Source organism: Syngnathus scovelli, chromosome 9 (assembly GCF_024217435.2).
Source record: "Syngnathus scovelli strain Florida chromosome 9, RoL_Ssco_1.2, whole genome shotgun sequence".
Taxonomy (NCBI): Eukaryota; Metazoa; Chordata; class Actinopteri; order Syngnathiformes; family Syngnathidae; genus Syngnathus; species Syngnathus scovelli.
In genome coordinates this window covers 11,174,445-11,198,257 of record NC_090855.1, presented here as the reverse complement: position 1 = coordinate 11,198,257, position 23,813 = coordinate 11,174,445, and the positions used below count along the sequence as shown (strand labels likewise).

The window sequence follows — 23,813 nt, the reverse complement described above, 5'->3', positions numbered from 1 at the left end:
AGGTTGTTTACTTGGTACAGTTGTTTCATAGACACCAATAATGCTAACATTAGCGCTATTTGTTTGGATGATGATGTCATGATGCATCGTAGTGACCGAATGCTGTTTGTTTTTTTGAAGAAGAATTGTGCTATTAAAGCAGGACGTTTGCCAGAAGAGTAAAAAAAAAAAGGTGTTGTGATACGGTTTTGGGGAAGGTGGGGGGTGGGGGGGTATAATTACCTGCATGTCAGGCAGCTATTTCCACACAGGTGGGTGGGAGGCCGGTGCAGGCCGTCATTAGATGCGCTCCAGTGACGCTCTACAGGGTGCGCTTTTCCACTCACTGCTCCGCATGCAATTACTGGCTGGCTCATAATGCTTATTCCATCAGTGCAGAACAGGAGACCACTATAAACAAATTGAACGGTGACAGGCTGCATGTACGCTCGCTCGGTCGGTCAGAAAGGAATCAGAAGATGGTAATTGCGCTTTTGATTGGCTCGGTCAAACACAAGTGACCAAAGCATGAGAAACAAGCGTTGGTGGGACCAATCAAATCCACACGGAAACATGATGCAGGTGTGGGCACCCCCCCCAGAAAATAAAGTGGTGGAGCCGGGCCTTGAATTTGACACCTGTGATTTAGTCTTCAATGAAACCCACGCAGAAGCAAAGACAGGGCAAACAAAAACAAGACTCCAAAAAGCCAAGATTCAAACCTCAGAACTGAACCAGATGCTGCAGCTCCAGTCCCTGACAAGACAAAAATCACACACACAAAATCCAAACAGGAAGCTACATTTTTTCACATCTTATTCATTAAAATGTCAAACTTGTCTAAAAAGTCTCACCCCTGTCATTTGTTCATGCAGCCATTGAATCTTTCCCATCCAATCATTAATATCTCCTCAGGAAGGCCTGATGAGACAGAAAAGCAGCCTGCAAGTGAGGAAACTATTTTGTATATAAAATGTCCCAGCAGGACCGTTATGTTGGACTGATTACTTTTGAATATACATTAATTGTAATCAGACACAATTGTTCCAACCCGATATTTGAGGAGTACAACTGGACAAAGGTTGACACTTTGTTATGATGATTCTAATCACAAACTTGTGATGTCATTGTGCTAACATGTACACATCCTCTTCAGAGCTTTAGGGGATTTTTGGAAAGTGCAAATCCTGTTTTGGACTAAACGAGGCCTTGAGCAATCTTGGCCTGTGCCCTGGTTTGCTTCAGCAGTGGTGAGGTCTTGCAAGCATTGTAACAGCGAGGAAACCAAACGGAGGACGCTTCTGAGATGCTGCAGATTTAGATCTGCTTGCTTGCAAGTGGTCTTAAGTAGATTAGGGGGGGGGGGGGGGGTGTTGTGATGATTCTTGCAATGTGCCTTATTGTGTGCGTTGTTCTTAAAACCGCAGAAAGCCATTATCCGTTACCATTTTAATTCTGAATTTAATTCTGACAGGTCAAACGCTACAGTACAAAGTGGACAGTCTGGATTGTGGTGGTCAAAAAGGAAAACAACTTTAAAAGAACAACTTGGATCTCTGTATTTACATCCTTGCACACACGCACACACACACACGCAAACCCGAAAATGTTGCATTAAAGTCGCCTCAATGCACGCTTTTTATCGGCTTTCTTTTTCACTGCTATGCTATTCATGGCGCTACTACTGCTGCCGCTAGCGGTCGTGCTGGGTCCACTGGCGCCATTTCCGAGAGCGGCGGGCACGGCCGCCGAGCTGACTCCCGCCCACTTGCCGAGGTCTCCCGCGTGCTTCTTGGGCTGCGGCCCGTCGATGGGGTCCTGCGAGGATCCCGAGGAGCCGCCGGGCCCCGTCATGGCGTGGATTTCGGTGAGGAGGCGGGCTCGTGCCTCGTATTCTGTGTAGTCCTCCAGGAGCAGGCGGCCCGCCTCCTCGTTGAGAGCCGACTCGGGGTTTGGGTGGATGAGGAGACACTTGATTGTCTGTGGGAAACGAGGTGGTGTCGATTAGAGAGCACGCCAGGCGAGAACAAAAAATGAAAAGACAGGACGATCAATCTTACGAGTAAGACGTGTCTGAGGCCGAGTTCTGCCTTCCAGTCCCTCTTGAGGACGTTGACACAGATCTCGCCTTTGTGGCCCACGTTGGGGTGGAAAATTTTGGTCAGGAAATACCCCTTGGGTGGAACAGCAGGGAAGTCCTTGCCGAGGACCAGCCGCATTCGGAACACGCCGCCGGCAAATGGGGTTCCCTCTGCCGCCGTGCAAACGAGCACAAATCCGACCACTTATTAAGGATCCCGATAAGATGGCAGCAGAAAAAATGCAGACTCGCCATAATTGACAGATATAATAATAAAAAAAAAAAAAAAAAACATCTTTGCCACTGTATGTACTTGAGCCTTCAATATGACTATAAAAGGCTTCTTACCGGGGCCTTCTATGGCAGTGTGCAGTTCTGTTATGTCTTCATCACTGGGGTAGATCTTGATACCCTCTGGAGGGTCCGCGGCTAATGCTGATACTTCTTTGTACACCAAGCGAAGAACATGAGGAGGCAAATTCTCCACATTGGAGTTCTGTTGGAAGACAGAGAAGTTCATCAGACTTTAGCGTACAGTGTTGCTCGGCTATATAGCATATTTCTATGCTAGCGGGGTCTTTGATGCCTTAATTGTACAGTGTAAAAGCTTTGCACGAGAAAATGGAGACAGTGGTCAACCACAGCACTCAGACTCGCCGACATAGCGGCATCTTACAATGTATTTTCTATACATTTTATGACTGAGAATCGCTAGTCATTTCTGTGCTTTTGTTGACATATTTCTTGACAATTTCAATGTTTTTATACATTTAAATCTCATAGGTGTGCGGGAGGAGTAAAGTGTAGAACGTATTCCCGTGGTAAATGTGGGATACCTGCTACCGAACTCACTTAATCGTAATACAGTGTGTACAGATTTTTATCAGTGCAGGATTAAAGACAAATACAGAACATGATGTCAATTGCAGGACATTTAACATCGTTTAGCTATCTCCGAAAGAAAAATGCTACATGCCGTACTTATTTTACTGTCACAGATGTTGTTGAATAGACTAAACTTTAAATTAACCGTCAAGACGCGTTTCAATGTGATAAAGCTGTTGTCGTTTATAGACAAAAAGATAAATGAGCCTAGTAATATCAGATTGGGGTTTAAAATGACGTCACGTTAGCTACGCTAGCGTAAAAAAAGAAAAGAAATAAAGCCCGCGTTTAACACTTGATGTAAGCAATTTTTTCCTCGCTGATGCACGCAGCAAACTAACAAAATAGTTCGTCAGGTTACTGAAATGACATCACTATTTGTTTAAATATGACCGAATAGGAGGAAGGAACCTCGACGCCTGACGACGGCTAAACACCGAAACAAGCTAATGCTAACTAAAAGCTAGCCGTACAATCGACTGCTAACGTCAGTCTTACCATTTTCAAAATTAGCTCTTTCAAAGCAGCGGGTTTTAGATTACACGATGAGGCCTTTCTGTCTATGTGGAAGTAAAAAAATAATTATTTGGTAGAAACTTCTGCTCGCTAGCTCCTGCGCTTTTCTTCTTTTTTAGTTGACACAGGAACAAAAATACGTTGCTCAGTTAACCAGACCACGGCCCAATGGGATCGTGACAGTAAAGTGAATTGCTTGAATTCAACCAATTGTAATGTAGATGTTCTCTACGTCATCGAGAGGAGCCCAACCATCTGTTTCGAGGGGCTAGTAGTTGTCCGTGAATGGTCCGTTTGAACGAACGTCCACGAACAAGCCCAGAAAAAATGGAAAATGATTAAAATTACCCGGAATAAACATTTTATGAATAATCCGACTCAAACCATATAATTATGACAGTATGTGTTCTTGAAACAAAAATTGTTTATGTTGAAAAAAAAAAACAATAACTAAGAAATTAACTAAGAAATTTAAGATGTTGAAATCTTGGTTGCAAACTACCATTCAACATAGGCACCGGAGGGCGCTCCTACACAGCGGCAAAAAAATCTGATGATTGTGTATCTCGGCAAAATGTAAAGTATTAAGTAAAGTTGTATTTCCTTTTGTTGTTTTTTTTAATTTTTTTATTTTTTTTTAGAATGGCAATTCACTGTTCAGAAGCATTGAAAGTGTTGCTATGATTGGGATGAAACGGTAACCATATTATACATATATACACGAAATAGTACTTCAGAAGAAATACAGATAATTCTGTATAATAAATAGATGACTCAGATAAAATTATTATCTGTAGAAATACGGATTCAGCTCCTGTATTTAAATTCACAAGAAAAAAGCTGCTTGAAATTTTGTTGAGTATAAAAAGATGGTATACATACTTTTTCATCTTAACTATTAATTTTACAACATTGTTTTTTTGCAGTGGCTGGGTATGCCAAACAAAATTACAAACTGGTGAAGTTTTGTTTTGAATGAAATGGAAAAACTTGTTACAACAACATCAACACGAGGCACTTCCGGGTGTTCTGGATGGAGCTGTCAAGCGCGTAACACCGCCTTCTTGTTTTTCGCTGGGAATTTCTTAGTCAACAGCATATTTTTCCCGATCTCACACACGTTGGAGAAAAAAAAATCCAAAGGCTTCCACAAATTTTTAAAAATAGTTGTTAGCTTGTTGGGCGTTGGAGTAGCCATGTTAGCTAGCTAACTACCTAGCTAGCTCGGCGCTACTTATGTTGCTTGCGCCAACGCGGTTGATTTTTGTTTGGATCGGGTAGTGGAAAAGTTGCCTGTTGTTATTTTTGCGAATATTATGAGCGAAGGGGAAGTGTTCCACGAGAAGCAGCGTCTGGAGTTGTGCGCCATCCACGCGCTCAACAACGTGCTGCAGGAGAGGGTGTTTACAAAGGAGACAGCCGACGAGATCTGCAAACGGTACGGCGTGAAATTATATTTTATTTAATGTGTGTGCGCTTGGACGTTTGCAATCAAGTGATCAAAAAGCACAAATATATATGTATATAAAAAGAGCCACAAATAAATAGTGAAGTAGTTTGTGTGCAACAGGGGCGCTCCTTAGAAACCTGCCACCTCAGGCGAGGTGCCACCACACCACTAAAGTTTCATTTTCGTTTGGGTATCTCGTCCAATGAGGTTACACAGGGTACCCCAGACTTACGAGTTGTTTCCTCCATGACCAAGCTCGCTAATTCATTTAACTAATAGCTATTGGATAAAATTTTGCCATTATTATGCCCCCCCCCCCCCCCCCCCAAAAAAAAAAAAAAGAAAAGACGCACAGGAGAGTCATGCGGAAACAGCTCTTAAGTCATGTGTTGGCGACTAATCAAAATTCCAGTGTGAAAAACTAGTCACACCCAATATTGATGTCAACATGCAGTCAAAGTGAATCTGAGAAGTGTTATTGTTCATCTGCGTTGTTTACCAGCCTGACCATAGAATTTCTGTGGTTACTTCACATAAATGCATCTCCTCGGAATGAATCAGCTGTTTGTGACTGGCCGCATCCTGGAGGGAATCTTTGTGGATGGAAATTCACATTCCCCATGTCTGAAACAGAACTTGCTCAAGATGCAAAGATGTGTTTTTTTCCCCTCGTTTTTGAAGGTTGGCTCCACAATGTGTGGTCAACCCACATCGCTCCGTGTTCGGCACAGGCAACTATGACGTCAACGTCATCATGGCGGCCCTACAGAGCAAGGAGCTGGCAGCTGTGTGGTGGGATAAACGCAGGTATGTGTCAGTGACACACCTTAAAGCAACTTTTATCAAGAGGGTGGGCGTGATGGTTTTTGTTTTTATACCCTACAGGACGGTTCAGAGCTTGTGCATCTCCAAGGTTCAGGGCTTCATCCTGAATGTCCCTTCGTGTGTCTCACTGGGGATCCTGTCCCTGCCGCTGCTGAAGCGGCGCCACTGGCTCGCCGTACGCCAAGTCAACGGGCAGTACTACAACCTAGACTCTAAGCTGAAGAGTCCCGTGTGCATCGGAGGGGAAAAGGAACTACAGTAGGAGATCATAATTTTCATAGAATCTACCAAGATCACAATATTTGTCGAATAACATAAAAATATAAATCAAACACAATCAGCAAAGATGCAGATTAATAAAACACTGGTGAAAGTTTGCAGAAAATATCTTGGAAATTAATTTTTCTCAGTTTTTCCATCCCAAGGTTAAGTTGACACGGCAACACATAAAAGCTGAAATCTGATTGGATGAAAAATGTACTCACATGCATTCTGTGCTCTCTCTCTCACAGAACTTTTCTCAGCGAGCAGCTTTCTCAAGACGTGGCGGAGATGCTGCTGGTGGTGACGCGGGAGGTGGAGGAGGATGGCTCCTGGCTGAACCCCGACCCCGCCGGTGATGGTGCGAACAGTGCGGCGTGAGAGCAAAACACAGGACTTTCTTTTTCTTCATTTTTTTTTTTAACACACCTCATGGCAGCAAAGTCTTCAGGGAACAAACACTTAACGACCACACGCGCCAAAGAGAAGCTCGTTTGGAAAGCCTTTGAACATTTATACCGTTTTCTTGATATCCAGTCAACTAGTGCGCCCTTTGACCTCACTAGGACACAAATCAGCGCAATAGTCGAATGACTAACCAAAGAGCGTAATTCTAGTAAATGAATCTGAAGGTCTCAAGAATGTGAACTAAATGCTCAAACGGCTTTCAAATAAACTTGTGCACTTGTGACGTGACGATCCGATGATTGTAACTTTTTTCTCTGCAGCTAAGCTAACATGGGAAGCCAGTCTGGACTGAGCGCTTGAACGGTTTGGTGGTACAAAGTGTTGGCATGATGTCATCATAATATTAATAATAACAGTGATCGCTCATGATGGGAACAAAAAAAAGCAGATTACAGATCAGACTATGTATTTCTATCCAACTTTGCTCAAGTTGACATCTTCATGCTACTAGTGAAACACTAACTGGTAAATTTTTATTCCGCTGGTAGTAGTAGCACAGTTGTTAAATTGGGTACAGTTTCACCTCAGTATTTTCCAAAAGTGTCCTACTAGTGAGAAAAGAGCGTACACTACTCGTAACATTACAGTCAAACTAGCAATGTTAAAAAATAATAATAACCAATTGACAAATTCAAATGCCCATCGCTATTGATCTATGCATATCCAATAAGCGTTGCCTGTCTGTCTGTCTGTGGTGCACACTTGTGACTTATTGACTGACGACCTACTAAGTTTTTAATGTTGAAATGTATTTATAATAAATTTTGGTTTTTGTTTTAACCCTCAGGCCTTGTTGGATTTTATTTCCTTTAAGAAAATGATTTGCTAGTGGAAAGAAATTAGAGGAAATTTAGAATCAGCAGCAAAAAATGCATCAAATAGTTTACTTACATTTCTGGTCAGAAATTTTAGTCCAAATTTGCTGACTGGTGATATGAATGAAAAAAGTCATTAATATTTTTCAGATTTTAAAACAAACTTCTAACTTCATAAAAACAATCAGTAATGACAATTGAAAGGAATGTGCAAATTTTTTACATTTTGCTGTTATCGTGCAAATGTTCCATGAGTGTCAAAAAAAGGTTGAGCCTCAGGTTTAGATTTTTTTATTATTGTTATTATTATTATTCATATTAGACTCTTGAGTGTAAAAGGATGCCATTCAAAAGGAGCATTGAGAGTACAAACTCAATTGGAGGAGTTAACAAGGTCGGGTGGGAGGAGGATTCAATGAGATCTCCAATATACCAAAAAAAAAAAAAAAAAAACATCTTGGAGACCCAATGCTGTGCTATGCAATGCTTATAAAAGTCTACACACCCCTGTTCAAATGCCAGGATTTTGTGACCTCAAAAAATGAGCGCAACATAAATTGACTAGTATAACTCGTAAAACCAGACTCACCTCGTAAAACCAAATGAGATCATGTAAAAGTGTACACACTCAAATTCTGAACACAGCAACATCCCTCAAGGTGGGTGTACACACTTGTGCAACCACATCATCACCATTGTCATTACCTTCTCAAATATTTCTTCCCAAAATTGTACAGGTTTTACTTCACATTGAGTGGGAAAACATTTTAAAAATGATTCAACTTGGTCAAATTTTTCTACATCACCAAAAATTGGCATTTGAACAATAGTGTGTAGATTTTCTTTACCCACTGTACATTATTGCTCTGTACCTGCTGTTGTTGCATGGGATTTGTAGTTCTTTCAGGGTTCTCCATTCAAACAAGGCTCACGTAGCCCTCAACCACTGTGATTATTTTCTTTTAAAAGAGAAATGATGATTATTATTATTATTCAGATATAGACAGTGAGATATACAGAATAGCGTAAGGTAATACACAGAAAATACAGAATTACCACCTATAAAAAGTAAGAATAAAAATATATACCAAGTGAGGGGGAACTGCATAACCATTGACAGAAAGAAAAAAAAAACATGTGCTTTTGTTGCTACGTGCCAGTTCTTTTTCTACAACAATGTCATATTTATATATATACCGTATATATAAAACAACTTTCAAATCAATGGGTGATACATTGAAGAATATAAAACGACATAACGTAGTCACGTCAATACCATTCTCCACTTGCCTCACCACTGTTCACAGTTTACACAGTTTGGACAAACAAGGGGAGGGTTTGCTTTCACATCATATTGGCGTGCCCACAGTCCTTTTTGCTCCTGCTCCTTGTTTTTTTTTTTTTTTTTTAAATAAGTGCTTCTAATCATCAGAATTGTCAGAACAAGAATACTCAGTGGTACCGACGTTAGACGCGACGCTAAAGCCTTTTTTTTCTCTTTACGATTAAGTTCCATTCCTTTTAAAGTGTCCATTCATATGAAAACTAAACATTTGTTTTTTTTCTTCTATACATTTGCTAAGAAAAGAAAATTAGTTATCAACGTGAATACAGGTTCCTCGAATGGGTGGGGTTAGGGTGTGATTGACTTCCCCCGTAACCAGTCAGCATGCTGGGAGAGTACTGTGGGAAAAAGAGCACAGAATGTCATTCAAACAAGGAAATGGCATCTGGAAGTCAAAAATGAATACTGATTATTTCATTTCATAACCATTTTGAACTTTTGTACTTGGGGACGAACTTAAGGGAAAACCAGTTTACGAATACAGGGGTGGGGATCATCCAGAATTTTTTCTGGGTACAGTGGAGCCCCCTTGAATTCACCGACAAACTAGGAGCTTTATTTAGCTAAATGTAGTGATTTGCCGCCATTTTTCACCCCACCACCCCCATTTAATGCACCGTTTAATAAAAAAAAAAAAAAAAAACGACCCCTGGTAGAACATCGGTTCCCCGGTAACGCACTAGTAACCAGCATGATGATAAGATGGCACACACAAGAACAGAGGAACTCACAGAGGGGGGTGGGGACTGCCTGTCAGTCAAGGGGAGGCTCTCATAGCCAGGGTTGCCATTGGAGGAAACGTTTGGAGTCCTGCGTAGAGAGAGTAGAAAGAGACAAGGGAAGGAGGAGGAGAGGAGAGGAGGGATGGAGGATGAAGAAGACACATCGAGAAAGACGGGACACGGTGGCGGTGGTGGCACAGGAGTCGAGGGCAAGGTCAAAAGGGAAGAGGGAGAATCAGCGGTTAGAGATCAAGCGCACAAAGCACAGCTTTCGCTCTCTCGTTCTCACTTTCAGTCGGCGTGCATCTCCGCTCATGACCGGAGGTGCGGCTGGCTTGTTTGTATGCATTTCAGTTGCCGTAACGAGCGAATGCGTGAGAAAAGCAGGGAAAACGTTTTGGGGCAAGTCACTCAGCAGACGAGTGGACTGATTCGGCTACACCATGTGTTAGTGCCACTTAGGTACACTTATGCAATCCATTAATAGTCATGGGAGAATTTCCCTGAATCGGTCAGAAAGAAATTATTTATTCGCGACAAAATTATTCGTTCTGACATATAGCGATATTAGCAAAATTAGTCAAATTTGTTACTTAAAATAATAACGTTTCAGATATATTTTTAATGCGGTGTGTAAAAAAAACAACGATTTGAATGCTTATGTGCGGTCACATTGAGATATGTTTTAAAGAAAGTCAAGACAGACCAACTCACTCGACTGCTTAATTGTGATGCGGACAAAGAATGCACTAATGCATGAAAGCAAACGGCTTGCCGAAGTGGGACTGTGCCTAAAATAGGATGTTAGACGTGTGAGGGGTCATGAAGAGAAAAAAATGCCAGGAGAGATCACAGTGAGGAGACAAGTGATGACGAGTGATGCGGAGGGTGGAAAAGGTCGGTACCTAGACGGCTTCTCTTGCCAAATTACCCACCCTGAATTCCCTTAAAAAAAAAACACAGCATTGGTCTTACTAGGTGGAGATCATGACGCTGCAATTTCAAGCTGGGGGGAAGAGGGGGCTGGAAATTAAAAAAATCAAAGCGGGCCTGCGTCGTCTGTCCGGGAAACACTCGAGACAGATGGACGGATTGGACAGACACACGGGCGGGCGGTCGGACAGACGGACGGACAGACAGACAGACAGGCCTCCGCAGTTGTGTCCGCTCCTCTGTCTACACTGTCGTCCATGTTGACCTGTCTGTGTGTCTGTCTGCAGAGGAGCAACTAGTGCTGCGTGTGTAAGGAGCGCACCAAGGCTCGCTGGCTACCTCTTATGTGTCCGAGTTACAGTCGAACTTAGATGTGATGAAGAGGGTGGGGGGGGGTGACGTGGAATTGAAATGCGGACTGACCGGACACCACATTGGGTACACCTGCACAATCCAGTGAGAGCTAGTATCAAGATAGTATCTACTGAAGCTAGCACGCTAGTAGCGAGCTAGCCAGCCAGATAGATATAATAGATACCCACTCTTCATCAAATTGTGCAAGCGTACCTAACATTGCAGCAGGTCATGTAATATGTGAGTCTACATATGCTTTTCTGGACTCTCCTGCAACATCTGGAAGCGTCTGTCTGTCTGTTTGTCTGTCTGTCTGCGTGTCCGTGTGTCTGGTGTTACTCACGGGAGGGGCGGCGCGCTAGAAAAGGGGGGTGTCCACCCGGCCCCCGGGTAATTATAGAAGGGGGCCATGGCCCCGCGCTGAGACCCCGAGGCCGTCTGTCTACGTGCCTGATGGGAGGTGAAGGGGTCCTCACTCTCGCTGTCCGAGTCCTCGTACTCTTCCGATTCACTGGCCAAACGGCGCCCATGGAAGAGAGAGAGATGAAGATGAGTGAGAATGGATGGCTAACATAGAGAGGATGAAGAAAAGGTCATGTAGCATTCATTCGCACAATCAAACAACGACGGAAAGCAAGAAGGACAAAACTGTGTGCGGGGGCAACATGAGAACTCGCTTCCTCCCTTACCTTGGAAAGCTCCTCCAGGCCCCGGGCAGAGAGCAAAGAATGGCAGTGAAGGCCAAACCCGAAAGGAACGAGTAAAGGGAGAGGTAGAGGAGTCCCTCCATCCCGTCGTAGCACAGACCTTTCAGTGAGTCGATGTAGTCCTACGGGACGGATAAGTTCAAATAATTCCAATAAGTCTTCAAAGCAAATCTGTCTTCTTACCTTGTTGAGGCCTCGGCAGTTGAGCAGGGCCACCAGCTGGTGGAAGTTGCCCTCTGTGCTGTTGAGAATCTGTTGAACATCCCTGAGTGATTTCTGCGAGTAAAGTGTCCCATGAGGTGAAAATCATGACAGAGCAAACGTTTTTTTTTTTCTTCAGGATGACTCAAACCCACCTCAGCTTTGGGGAACTGTGTGAGGGCGTTACGTTCCACACTGGAAAGGTGTGTGTGGATGTTGGACAGCGCCCTCTGGGACTGGGTGAGGATCTGAAGACAGAACACAAAGATTTAGAAGTATTTCATGAAATCTGGTTCCATAGGTCCCATGACGTCTCAATAGCAAACTTGAAGGTAGAACAGTACCTGCTGGAACGGACTGTTCATGCGTCGGCTGCAGGTCAGGTAATAATCCAGTACGTCTGAGTGAGGACACAAATGAGGTCATGTGGGAGCATCACACAGATGCATGGCAGAGAGGAGGAACAACAACAATCGTATTTATTTATTTTTTTTAGTGGGGAGCGGCAACAGGTACCTGAGCTGGTTCCCGTGTTGAAGTTTGTGGAGTTGAGCACAAACAAGTTTGGATCGGTGCAAAAGTCGCTGAGAGCCTGGCAAAGAAAGGGAAAGAAGTGGAGGAGGGAGACGTTAGCAGACATGCTGACCGGGTGACATACTTCCCTCCTGACAAATGTGACGGGATGCAGATGGCAAGCGGCCACAAATTCACGCAATGCTGCTGCTGCTGTCCTCAATAAACCCGCAGCAGCCTAGCATGTCTTTTCATTAGCGCGACGTCCCCGAAACCTTATCAGAAACACCGACATACATTTATAACATATCTTAATATTTCATTGTTGTCAGGCAGAAACTTTCCAAGCAAGGTCACTTTTATATTTTTTCTCGAATTAATATTACTGGTCTGTCCCCATGTTGTCCACATTATTTTAAATTTAAAGTGTTGAAAATAGCTTGTGAACATTTTTATTAACTCTTGAATTCTCAACAGCTAATTTCAAAGCCGCGTTGTCACCTCAAGATTGAACATCTGTTTTTTGGCAGTGGAAATGGGTGAGATACATTTGAGCAAGCTGTTCATTTATTCATTCGATCGACTTTGTATTTCAAATATTACAGTGTCATTTTCCTTTATTGTTTTTCTTCGGGAGGTTGGAACAGATTCATGGCATTTGCACTTACTTGACTGGGGAAAGATGATTTGAGATGTGGACTTTTTTTGCCTGCTGGTATGCTGTGAGATCTTTTTTGGTGATACGGTATCGTACTGCACCCTGCTGTGTGCACTCACCAGAAGAGGGAGCGATAGTCCCACACAGTGAGGCCCACTCAGGCGGGTAAACGTGGCCATTGAGGACAGAGTGAACCGTGCCGGCCCACAGCGAGCCCTTTGTTTCCTTATCGCTAGCCAGGGACAGAGCGTCTCTGTGTGGCCTAACAGGCTTTGGGACATCTCCCCCCAGCCCCGCGAGACACAAAACAGGCAGCAGAGCAGAAAAACAGCCACTATTTGGCCTCTTGACACATTCTTTCACGGGGGACGCTGGAAATGGACGTGAAACGCTCCCTCTGTACCCCGTTACAAACAAATGTCTAAAAAAAAGGTTTCGACTTCCTCTTGTTTGCGAGTTTCACTCTGGCCAGTTTGGCACTTTGATCCAAGAGAGGCCTCGTGGAGAGCGACGGGAAGCCGCTGCTGGTTCCTCGTCTTTCTAACCCATCCTTCCTCCCTGGCTCCCGCCCGGAGCACTTCCCTTCATCTTCCATCTTGACGTCTCTGAGCCAAACGCCCACGCCGGCGCGCACTTTGCTCGCAGACGCTCCTCGTGCACGCTTGCATTGAATTTTTAATCTCTGCCCCATTTTCCTTCCTTTTTGGGGCTCTGCCGTCACTGCGGCGCTCCCTACGAGGTTCTCGGTTCCACGCAATTCGCGCTCTAACCAAGTATTCGTACATTGACCCATGGATGGGTTATACTGGGCCCACTCACCACCACGGTGGCCGTCTCCAAGCCCAGCGAGCCCCAACTTAGGAAGAGAGCCAGCCAGGCCAGCACAGTCATTCTGCGGGGGGAAAAAAGCATTAACACGTCAGGGGAGGGGGGAGACACACGCGTGCGGATGAAGATGCAAACGTGAGCGCTTACGCACAAAATTAGCAGCCATCGAGCTTGCTTGGCCAGTCCGAGCAAGATGAAGAGACACACAATGAGGTCGAGTAGCAGCAGCATGACGTATGACAACCACCTAAAAGAAAAACCACAAAAATATTTTTTTTTTTGCAAGGTTCAGCTAAAACATGCAAGTACAGCCCTTCCCTTCCTGACGACAGGAATGTGCGGTTAGGATGTTGCGGAAAAGGTCGCTCAAGTGCATCATTTCTCTGTCTGTCTGAATTTGGTTTGTTTATGTCAAGACGCACTCAAGTCCGGTCGGCTGTTGTAGGATGAAAAAACCTCGCAATACACTGAGAGAGACTTATTGAACGAGTTCCAAGTAGAAAATATGTGGTTAAAAGCAAAGTGGAAAGTTTTTAATGGATGTGCGGTTTGGTTGAAGTAGTAAAAAGAAAAAGTATATTAAGACTTTTAAAAGGGTCTTTTAAGACTTTTTGAGTTAACAACCGCAATAAATTTGACTGATTAAAAAAAGAAAACAGGGCTTTAAAAAAAAAAAAAAAAACGATGAATTTGGAATATTATATGTTTGTCTGGGCCGCCCTCACCTGTAGTCCTCATTCATCATTAACGTGTTGGCTGCCCACCCAGGTGAAAAGGGGCCGGGCATGAGGCCACCCGAGGGCGCCACCGTGGGAGCCACCGAGGGTGGCACCGGGGTCAGAGGTATAATGGAGGCCCCGCTGACGCCGCTATCGTTGCCCGGTCCCGCGTCCAAGCCAAACCGCGCCACAGAGATGGACGAGAGGAGGCTGATGACGTTCTCGGATAACCTCCGGCAGTTCCGCGTGGAAACCAAGAAGGGTTTGCTGCCCGTAAACATCTCCTCCATTGTGGTCAGCGGGCCCGAGACGGACAGCTGCAGACCATTGATTGTATCGGAAATCTGCAGAGGGAGGAGGAGGAGGAGGATATGAGTAAACCACAAATTTGGGATGCTGTAACGTTGTGGTCGGATTTGGGACAGACAAGTGAATATTCTCTTTTGTCTGAACCGCAAGTATGCCTGAAGTACTTGAGTCAGCTTAGGCTAAATTTTTTGAATTCTTGTAGTCTTGGAGCACCGGGTGTGAGTAATTTTGCAACCTCTGTAGCTCACAAATGGACACAGTTTAAAATCGCTAAATATTGATTCATTCTCACTTCCTGAATAGATGTCCAAAAACCTTTGTCTATATAATAATGTCTTGCTTGGGCGCCTTATTCCAAAATATATTTCTTTTCATGTCAACTCTACTTTAAATGATTCACAATGTAAGCTCAGCCCAGTGATGCTATAAAGCACAGGAGAAATGTTTGGGGATTTTTTTCCCCTTTATCTCAAAGCTCTTTTTGCGTGGGTGCTTTGAGATGTTTATATAACAGAGTCAATGAACCAGACAACCTTTTACCTATGTGTGTGTGTGTGTCTAGCATCCTCCTAATAGTGCAACTCAGATCAGATCGGATCAGCAGCACCTGTACTCAGCGGTCCCGAAGGTCATAAAACATTCAGCGTAGTTCTATTTCTTTCTTGCCGTGCAACTGCAGCTCGTTTGCACATGCCCGACTCACTGTGGGTTGCTGCTTTTATTGCAATCATCTATATTCACTTTTGACTTCATTGTGTTAATTGGTGACGTGAAAGCGGCGGTAGTCACCCACTACCAAATCGGATTTGACCGATGTGAAACCCGAAAAGAGTCCTCCGGATGGAGGACAATTAGCAAAGTGACACAGCAACCACTGTTTGACCAGGGGAGGGAGGAAGGGGGGTAATCAATCAGAGAGACATTTGTATGCCATTTTCTTTCACACTCAACACACACACTCGGCAAGCAGCGTCAAGCCGGGCAGGGATTCTGCGTGACATTTTACTTGCGGAGAGCACCACTCACCAGCAAATCGATGGAAGCTAGCGTGTAATTGGCTGTGAGAAGCGACGAGGTCAACTGATACATCCCATCATTAGCCTCGCTGTTGCCATAGAAACCGATGCCTATGGCAACACTGCAAAAGAGGGAGGCAGAGGAGAAAGAAGGGGAGGGGGGAACGTGAAAAGACTGTGGGAGGTGTGCGCGCACATGAGAGCAGATAGCAGAGGCGTGAAGTGCCGCGTTGGACTGTACATTTGAAATAAATGAGATATGGGCAAGGATGCGATCCATCCTGGGTGAATGCGCAAATCAAACAGATGACGGGGAAAAAAAATAAGCGATGGAAATGTGAACCGTAGCAACAGATTTACACATCATTCCTTTTATTCAAAAATTCAGATTAAGACTCGGGCCAGCTGTTCGTCAAATCCCCTCCGACCAGAGACGAATGGTATGACCCAATCTCCCATATAATGTGACCCAGATTATAACGTGTGTGTGTGTTGTGCATTGAAAGCTGCCAAATGAGAACGTCACTACAAATCACGTTGGCTGTTTTTTCTTGAAGGCCGCATGTAAAAACATCATAAATAGTTATCCAGCTCATGTGATAATAACCGACTACAATTATAAGAGGCTCCATAAGGGGGAGACACGGACTGCGTGTATAGTTTGCATATGATGACATCATTAGGATCGGGCGTGTACATCAGTTCAAGCATGCAGATGGGTTTCACATTTCAAAATAGATTTAGTACTTTGATTGTAGTTTTCTGCTTTGGTTACATCAGTTACCGCCACATTAGTAAACAAATAACATGAATTAAAAGTGATTCGGTTAAAGTTATGGGTAATTGTCCCTTGGGAAATTTCCACATTGTGTGCTATAACACAGCTAAAACAGTTTAAAAAGGGAAGCAGTTTAACACTACGCATGTATTATGACACAAATCCGCCTGTAACGTTTCACTGATGTGACTTTTGCTTCTTTCTAAAGCAGAAAGTTACAATAAGAAAGTTATGTATGTGTGGTTGGGTCACGGGACGAGGTTGACAAACAAGAGCACAGATGACAGTCAGATGTCAAGCAGGCCTCACCTTGTTTCTGGTGACTAAAAAAAAGCGCGTGATGATGAAGGCGATGACAACATGTGATTCACAGCTTTGCTGCCGCCGCTCAACCTAACGTACGCGCCACTCTATCGCAATGATGTCACTTCCTGATTTGGATTCTGGAAATTTGGCAACGATACTGACCGAATTTCACCAATTATCTTTTGCTTTTTTGTGCAGAACAAGATTATGAAAAACAACATTGTGGAAGATTAGGCTACTAGTGACAAATAATTTTGCTGGTATTAAAAAGAAGGCCTTTAAAAGTTGTTTTCATTGAATAAATAATTCAACATAATTCATGGTGTGTATTGTACACCACAAAATTATAGATTCACAAACGTATTTCAGCACCTCCTAGTTTTTGTTGAAAATATAGGATGTCATCCTGCTTTTTACGCCGACAGAACTATCAGTTCACTTTACAATGCATGATTATTGAGTATGACGCAGTTTGATTATTTCCTAAAATTTTTGTGACATTTTGTACAATCAGATGATGTCTACCTCCCACGGAATTTCTCCGCATCACAAGAATTCCTCTGAATACTCACTTTGGAATGTCTTCACCCCCCGACCCGTCCAGATTGATCAGACCGCAATTCACTACATTAAAAAGCGGTCAAGGCAGCACATCGCCACGACAACACCTTTTTCAAAACGACACGTGCGTCCGCCTCCTCACCAGCACAGCGTGACAGACGCCACGGCCACCCACGTGACGCAGCAGATCCCTCGACCCTTCTTGCCGCCGTAGCCGTGACCCGTGCTGCCGTCTTCGTCCTCTTCCTCCTCCTCAGATCCCTCGCCGCGGTCGCCACGGTGACAGCAGCAGTAGTGTATGAGGAAGGACAGAATCACCAAGAGGGAGATAACCAGGGCGATGGCCGATAAACTGGATAAAACCAGCAGGGTCTAACAGAGAGGGGGTTGATAAAAGACAGCTCTTCAAAAATGTCCCTTTAGTTGTGTTTTTTTAAGTCACCACAATTTGCACATAATGAAAATTAAATATGATGGTGTCAAGCGAGTTTTTTTTTTTTGCGACCAGCGCGGGCGGGCGGCTCACCGCGGAGCGGTCGGCTATCAGACGGAGTCTGATGTCACTAAGCCATATCAGGCATCTGATCGGGCCTTGTGTCATCAAGTCAGCATTACTGAAATGCATTTTTCAGCGCACATCTCCCCGTATTATCCTCTCATCCGTCTGCCCGTCTGTCACTCCCGCGCATTCCTCCGCATCACTCTGTCTCACCTCCTCTTCCCCACCGTCCCGCTTTCCCCACGCTCCCTCCCTCCCTTTTCGTCTCCCCCACTCTACCCTCTCGTTCCTTTCTATCTATCCACAGCGCCTGGATCTCTATTAATAATCTGTGACCTACTTAAATACATTCAGTGCGAGTCTCGCTCACTGCCGCCGCTGGCTGACTCGATGTGAGCCTCCCCCAGCCCCGGACTTCTCCGCAGCAACCTCCTCGCATTACTCATTCCCTCTCTCTTTGCCTTCGCAGAGCACTTTAAGTCGCTTTTGTCTTTGTGTTCTGCAGGATGATTTGCACACTCTCTCTCTCTGTCTTTTTTTTCACCCCCTCTCACCACCATCACCAACATCCTCCCTTTTGTGCCCCAGCAAAGTCACAAGCCTGCACTGTGAGACAGTTTGTTTAAGACGGGCGAGCCCTTCTATTTTGCATGGCAAAGCGCAGAGATTCGCATCCGTGCAGCCCGGCGGCAACTCGGATTTTTACGCGCAAGTTGATAGCTGGCCGCGTGCACGCACAGGAGCAGGTGCAACTGAGTGACCTAGTAGTGGAGCATTGAAGAAAAAAAAAAGCCTACGCAAGATGGGGAATGAGTCAAGGCAGTAGATCATTTTTTATAACATATGTAACGCATTTTCAAAAAATAGCACTCTATAGAAATGGACTTTATAATAAATATAAAACATACTTAAATAGAGTGTAAAGAACTAAACAGATTGTATATCATTACTATTTGGGGTGTAATTCCACCATCAACCACTAGATGGTGGTCGAGATAAAGTACATTTCAAATAAGAAATAAAAAACAGTAAATATTTCAGCACAGCCTAGTTTTTTTGTCAAAAAGTATTTAACGTCAGCTGCTGTAATTCTAGCAGCGGCTCAATTTATAACTTTGAAAGCAAGACTTGCATTCAGGGACTTCTCGTATGTTATGACACAGATTGCATGACATCACTGAAACCGCAGTGTGTGCAAACTTCACTGCAGTGTGTGACCTAGTGACAAGTGTCTGTGTGTGTGTGTGTGTGTGTGTGTGCTACCTGCTGGTACTCCCAGCTGTCCGGGGCAAAAAGGTTGTCCCTCATTTGCATGGTGAGGTCCAGCCGAGGGAGAGCGTGACACATCCGCACCCATAGCGAAGGGGTATAGCTGGGCACCGTCGTCATGGCAGCCATTGTCCACTGTCACTGGGGCCCCTCCTCCACCCTGGGCAAATGAGAGAGAGAGAGAGATGTCAGGGTCACCGCGACGTGAGGCGCCACCGATGCGAGGGGAGATGAAGGTCCCTGCTGAGGACCGAGGACGACAAGGTCAGCGGCCAGCTTTTACAGCGGCTGCTTCCCCAGATTTAAGACTCGGCATCACCTGGGAGATAGCAGGGTCAACGTGTCAGCTGTAGTTACACAGAAGTGACTCTTTGGTGAATGTTCATGTTTGTATATTTTGAAAGAAATGGGACGCAACCGAATGATATAATTTTTGAATTGCAGGAGAGAACATCTCTGTGAATGTTCTTAACTCCTCTCGTCGTGTACTGTATTAAACTTCCCTTCACCGAATTCATGTTGATCTTCTTCAGACAACAAGACTGAATCAATGCCTCTGCCGGTTGCAGCCAAGTAGGCCGCTACGTTTTGCCTCAATTGGTTCTAGACATGACTAATCAATTGCAGCAACACAATCGACAGAATTCTTAAAGGATCCTTGGTAATGCACTTGCTTTGTCTTGTTTTTAAATGAGTTCTTTGACACAATATTTTTTGATATGGTTCAACAATACAATCTCAACCAATGCGGGTGTCACTCAGGTTTGCATGTTGATCTCCTTGAGACGGCAAATGTGCTGAGACGGGGGCTTGTGGCTCAGCGGTGCAAACCGTTTTGCCTCATTTGCAATGCAACTGATCAATTACACGTGATCGATCGGATGGCTTACAATTTGAATTATTGAATAACATGCCCGTATGGTCTACACATAACAGCAAATTGAATTGCGCTAAAGGTACATGTGACCCATCAAACTCAATTGATTTTTTTATCTTTTGGACAGAAAAAGCAAAACTAAATGACTGAACTTATGTAGTTGCACAAATATGCACACCCTCTCAAAACTGTGACGTGGCTTGGTTTTAGCATGAACCAATCACATTCAAACTCACATTAAATGGGAGTCAGTACAGATTTGTCACGAATAAAAGTGCCTCTAATGTCCTTACAGATAAAAGTTCCATTGTTCTAGTAGGCTTTCCCTGACATATAACCAAATATGGCTTTGTGTCTAGTTAAGTCAGAACATGAACAAATAACTTTAATTTGTGCTTGATCAAACCCATAATAACAGAAATAAACAGTAATTTTTAGAATAATAGCTTTTGTTATTTTTGCACAGACTGGACGCCATATGGACTAGCATGGCTTATAATACGGGACCGCTGCAAATGTATTATCAAGGGGAAGAACTATTTTATGCAACCGGAGCACGATAGCACAAGACGACATTTGATTTTGGACTCACTACTGTTCAGTGTCTTCAAAGCCGCCCGAGTGGGCTCGAAAGTAGGGTAAACACAAAAAGACAAATCCGGTTAGCCAAAACACACACTGGGATCCAATGAGGGGAGGAGATGGGGGACAGGGAGCTGAGACACAGCCTGGTAGGCGTCTGATACCGGCGTCGCCGTGTGTGAAAAGGCACATTTTAGCGGCGCACAAAGCGCTAATCACGCTTGCGTACAAAGCAGGCATGCAACTCTGAATTTTTGAATGTTACTTTAAATGTTCAATTGAACCATTTAGTGTCACTATTATGCATTTGACACCGCAGTCGATAATCAAGACTGAATGGTTTTCAGCCTCCCCGTCGATTCACACAGCACGTCATTGTGTGAAATACTGCGCAAGATAAAAGTTTGGATTCAGCCAAATGTCGAGGCCAAACAATTTCCTCTTTCAAACTCTATGATGAGTTTGAAAGGCTCGCTCATAGGCCGGATGGGGCCGGCATTAAGCGCGTCTCAATAAGCTTGTTGGTCCTAATGGCTCCAGCAGCCCAACTGTTACAAATCAAATTGTTGCCAACGCTCCATTTCACTTATTAAAACGGAAGCTGAAAATAATTTTTCGTACACGCAGAATAACTTTTATCCGAGCGGTTGATTTCTCCAGGCTGGTGAGTGATGCACTGAGAGGGCGGGTGTCAAACTTTGGACAATTCAAGAGGTGAAGGGAAATTGCAAAAGTTTGCACACCCGGTGTGGCGGCTAAGTCCAAGCTGTGCAGATCAGCGTGATGGTGTCAATGTGAGCCGTTGTCTGTCTCTATATGTGTCCTTTAATTGACTGACAACCAGTCCGAGATATAATCTCCAGTTTACTTGTGACTCTGAACAGGATAAGTGTTCGAGAAAATGGATGGATGGATTTTCCACACTTAGATTGACAGTTTTATTTGATCTACCCGATCTACTTTTATGATCCGAGCAATTAGGCAAATGCATAGTAGGATTCAATTCAGTTGTATTTCTCCATGTCCATTTTTTTCACGGGTCACGTTGCAACGTTTACAATCCCAGCGTGTAGCTGTGCAATCTAGACGTTTAATGTCTACGTCTGACTCCATACCAAGAAGAACACAATGCGCACGCCTAAAGGGGAGGTGACAAATGAATCCAACAGCTGAGTGGATATGTAAAAAAAAAAAATAGATATGAATCACCTGTTTGCTGCATTTATAGGAGTTATTAGGCCAAGCTAACAATGTGATGATGGAAGCGAGGGGGTGGGTGGTAGATGACAGCAGTTACTCAATGCTTGTCACACGCCGAGAGCCTCACGTTGACACCACGCCCCCCGCCCCACCATCGGCTCGTTATCTTGCCTCTTGCATAAGTGAAGACGAATAAATGTGATTTGGAGGCTGAGGAAACGTGCGTGCACAAATCTATGGTTGGAGACTCCAAGATGTCTGAATGTGCAGCTGGTAGGGAGAAACAAGCCATTTTGTGAGGCAGCTAATGAGGACAAGGGGGGGATTATCGCATGGGGTCTGCCGACTATGACAGAATGTGTATCATTTTTGGGAAAATATTTGCAGCTGTAATGACGTGCGTACCATTCCCCTCCCGTTGTCAGTAGCCGACGGCGAGAAACAGTAAGCGGCACTTAACAACAACCTTTGTCGACGGGAATTTACAGGAGGGCATTAAAGGCTTATGACACACTCCATCAGCCAGGGGCAAATTCATCAACATCTTGTGCCTTTACGTGCTTCATCTCGTATGCAAAGCCTCCCCGGAGTCCAAATAGCTCCACGTCCATTTTCCGTCGACATTCATCTGCGTGATTAACGTCGACTCCTGACGGGGCGCGCTCGCCTCCAAAAGTGAGTGCAGCTGACCGAAAGGTAAGTGAGTGCAGTCAGTAAGTCGGCACAAATCAGTGCACGAGAGTACGACACGGCAAGTTGACAGAGACAAAATAGACGCCACCTCCCCACCCCAAAAAAAAAAAGAGTGGATGCAATGAAAGCATCAGCATCAATGCAGCATTTACTGCATCTCATTGCAATGAGATAATGAGCCGTGTTTTAAATGCGGCGGGCGCAAAATATGCATGAATGCATCTCACAACACATTTTAGCGTCATTGCATCCACAAAAAAAAAACATTAAAAAAAGATTGATGGCAAGATTGACGCATTTCTTACCTTTGACAGTTGCGTTGGAAGGCTTCTCTTGATGCTCTGCCGCTTTTCGCTGCTGCTCGTGTAATATTTACCCACTCAAAGTATACTGCCAGCAATCAACGCCTGATGCTCTTGCAAAAACATCCTGCTGGGATTAAAAAAAAAAAAACTGAAAAAAAACTCGGAGACATGCCAAAGAATTAGTCAAAATGTGGCAGAAGGGGCGGCAGAGCAATTGGCGAGAAAGTGCAAGTAATTCTTGCAGCTGATGAAATATTAAAGAGCCAATAATTGCATGCTTGTCGGGTGACAGCGGAGAGCCGCTCGCGTTGATGGATGGGAGAGGAGCTCTCAGTGAGGACGAGTGAGCGAGCGAGCGAGCGAGCAGGAAAGAGAGGGAGAGCGAGAGAGCGAGAGAGAGAGTGAGGGAAAGGGGCATTAAGATTAAGGAGACACCCCTCGGGGACCCTTTATCATTTCATTGTTGCCCTCCATATCTTAACGCCCAACACCATGTTGCCCGAAGATAATTAATCTGTTAACGGGGATTTAATGGAAGGGGGTTGTGGGGGGGTTGAATTGCTTCTCATTCCGACCCCCCTCCCACCGCCCCACATCAACCTGACCAATCTCCATCCGGAGCAACACGGAATGAACCTTGACCAGATTAACATTTTTAGCAATCCGCTCACATGCGAGATGCAAAACAGTCCGCTGCTCGCCAAGGAGGAGAGCTAATGTACTCGAGAGATGCACATTCAATGAGTGTAAGTGGCAGCTAAGCACTCTGGTGAATGCCAGGGAAGGGGTGGGATGGAAAAGGTGGGGGGGGATTCCCAGAGTGATGCTGAGAGTGAACAATGAAAGCAGGTTGGCATGGAGGTTGCACAAGAGTGACAAGAAGGAGAACATGTGACCATACGGGCAAAGTGATGAGGTGGGAGAATTGAGGAGGGGGCATTGCAACGTGAACGGGGGGGGGGAAATAAGGGAGGGAGGGGGCGCTGGTTTTCTGTGTCACTGAAAGGGAGTGGGGGAAGGGAGATAATGCAAGTGAGCCAGTGAGGGAACAAACAGTAGCGAGCCAGTGAGCATGCCCACTGACTCATATGGAGCCCATGTAGTGTGTGTGTGTGTGTGTGTGTGTGCGTGCGTGTGTGTCTCCAAGAGGAAGAGGATG

At 44.6% G+C, this 23,813-nt stretch overlaps 3 protein-coding genes across 7 annotated transcripts; 1 reads left to right on the top strand and 2 right to left on the bottom strand.

Annotated features, from left to right (window-relative positions):
* Positions 1 to 1,413: 1,413 nt before the first annotated feature.
* Positions 1,414 to 3,641, bottom strand: ube2s (ubiquitin-conjugating enzyme E2S). Its single transcript, XM_049731808.2, has 4 exons — positions 3,443 to 3,641; positions 2,408 to 2,555; positions 2,040 to 2,230; positions 1,414 to 1,959 (listed from the first exon to the last, which is right to left on the bottom strand). The coding sequence occupies exons 1-4, from the start codon at positions 3,443 to 3,445 to the stop codon at positions 1,594 to 1,596; spliced, it is 708 nt and encodes a 235-aa protein (XP_049587765.1). The 5' UTR covers positions 3,446 to 3,641; the 3' UTR covers positions 1,414 to 1,593.
* Positions 3,642 to 4,455: 814 nt separating this feature from the next.
* josd2 (Josephin domain containing 2) lies at positions 4,456 to 7,250 on the top strand. The gene is made up of 4 exons (XM_049731825.2): positions 4,456 to 4,898; positions 5,592 to 5,717; positions 5,796 to 5,993; positions 6,248 to 7,250. The coding sequence occupies exons 1-4, from the start codon at positions 4,777 to 4,779 to the stop codon at positions 6,375 to 6,377; spliced, it is 576 nt and encodes a 191-aa protein (XP_049587782.1). The 5' UTR covers positions 4,456 to 4,776; the 3' UTR covers positions 6,378 to 7,250.
* A 304-nt stretch (positions 7,251 to 7,554) lies between these two features.
* Positions 7,555 to 23,748, bottom strand: ttyh1 (tweety family member 1). 5 transcript variants are annotated; one of them, XM_049731583.1, is made up of 15 exons: positions 22,655 to 23,748; positions 18,992 to 19,157; positions 17,372 to 17,601; positions 15,595 to 15,706; positions 14,266 to 14,603; positions 13,692 to 13,787; positions 13,532 to 13,604; positions 12,058 to 12,133; positions 11,886 to 11,941; positions 11,697 to 11,789; positions 11,524 to 11,616; positions 11,323 to 11,462; positions 10,977 to 11,144; positions 9,356 to 9,434; positions 7,555 to 8,962 (listed from the first exon to the last, which is right to left on the bottom strand). In XM_049731583.1, exons 2-15 carry the CDS (start codon positions 19,124 to 19,126, stop codon positions 8,879 to 8,881), a joined length of 1,773 nt encoding a protein of 590 aa, XP_049587540.1. In that variant the 5' UTR covers positions 19,127 to 19,157; positions 22,655 to 23,748; the 3' UTR covers positions 7,555 to 8,878. The 5 variants fall into 5 exon arrangements, with proteins under 5 accessions (XP_049587540.1, XP_049587544.1, XP_049587541.1 ...); XM_049731587.1 differs by having other exon boundaries at positions 11,084 to 11,144; XM_049731584.1 differs by lacking the exon at positions 9,356 to 9,434.
* Between the last annotated feature and the right edge of the window lie 65 nt (positions 23,749 to 23,813).

What these genes read in the sequence shown, in the direction of transcription:
- josd2 (XM_049731825.2), top strand. Translation starts at nt 4,777, where the DNA reads ATGAGCGAAGGGGAAGTGTTCCACGAGAAGCAGCGTCTGGAGTTGTGC. An exon ending in GCCGACGAGATCTGCAAACG is followed by an intron (nt 4,899 to 5,591) that starts GTACGGCGTGAA and finishes TCGTTTTTGAAG; the next exon opens with GTTGGCTCCACAATGTGTGG. An exon ending in GTGTGGTGGGATAAACGCAG is followed by an intron (nt 5,718 to 5,795) that starts GTATGTGTCAGT and finishes TATACCCTACAG; the next exon opens with GACGGTTCAGAGCTTGTGCA.
- ube2s (XM_049731808.2), bottom strand. An exon ending in CACTGCCATAGAAGGCCCCG is followed by an intron (nt 2,231 to 2,407) that starts GTAAGAAGCCTT and finishes GCACGGCGGCAG; the next exon opens with AGGGAACCCCATTTGCCGGC. An exon ending in GCCTCAGACACGTCTTACTC is followed by an intron (nt 1,960 to 2,039) that starts GTAAGATTGATC and finishes CGTTTCCCACAG; the next exon opens with ACAATCAAGTGTCTCCTCAT.
- ttyh1 (XM_049731583.1), bottom strand. Translation starts at nt 19,126, where the DNA reads ATGGCTGCCATGACGACGGTGCCCAGCTATACCCCTTCGCTATGGGTG. An exon ending in GCTCGATGGCTGCTAATTTT is followed by an intron (nt 13,605 to 13,691) that starts GTGCGTAAGCGC and finishes TTCCCCCCGCAG; the next exon opens with AATGACTGTGCTGGCCTGGC. An exon ending in CAACACGGGAACCAGCTCAG is followed by an intron (nt 11,942 to 12,057) that starts GTACCTGTTGCC and finishes GTCCTCACTCAG; the next exon opens with ACGTACTGGATTATTACCTG.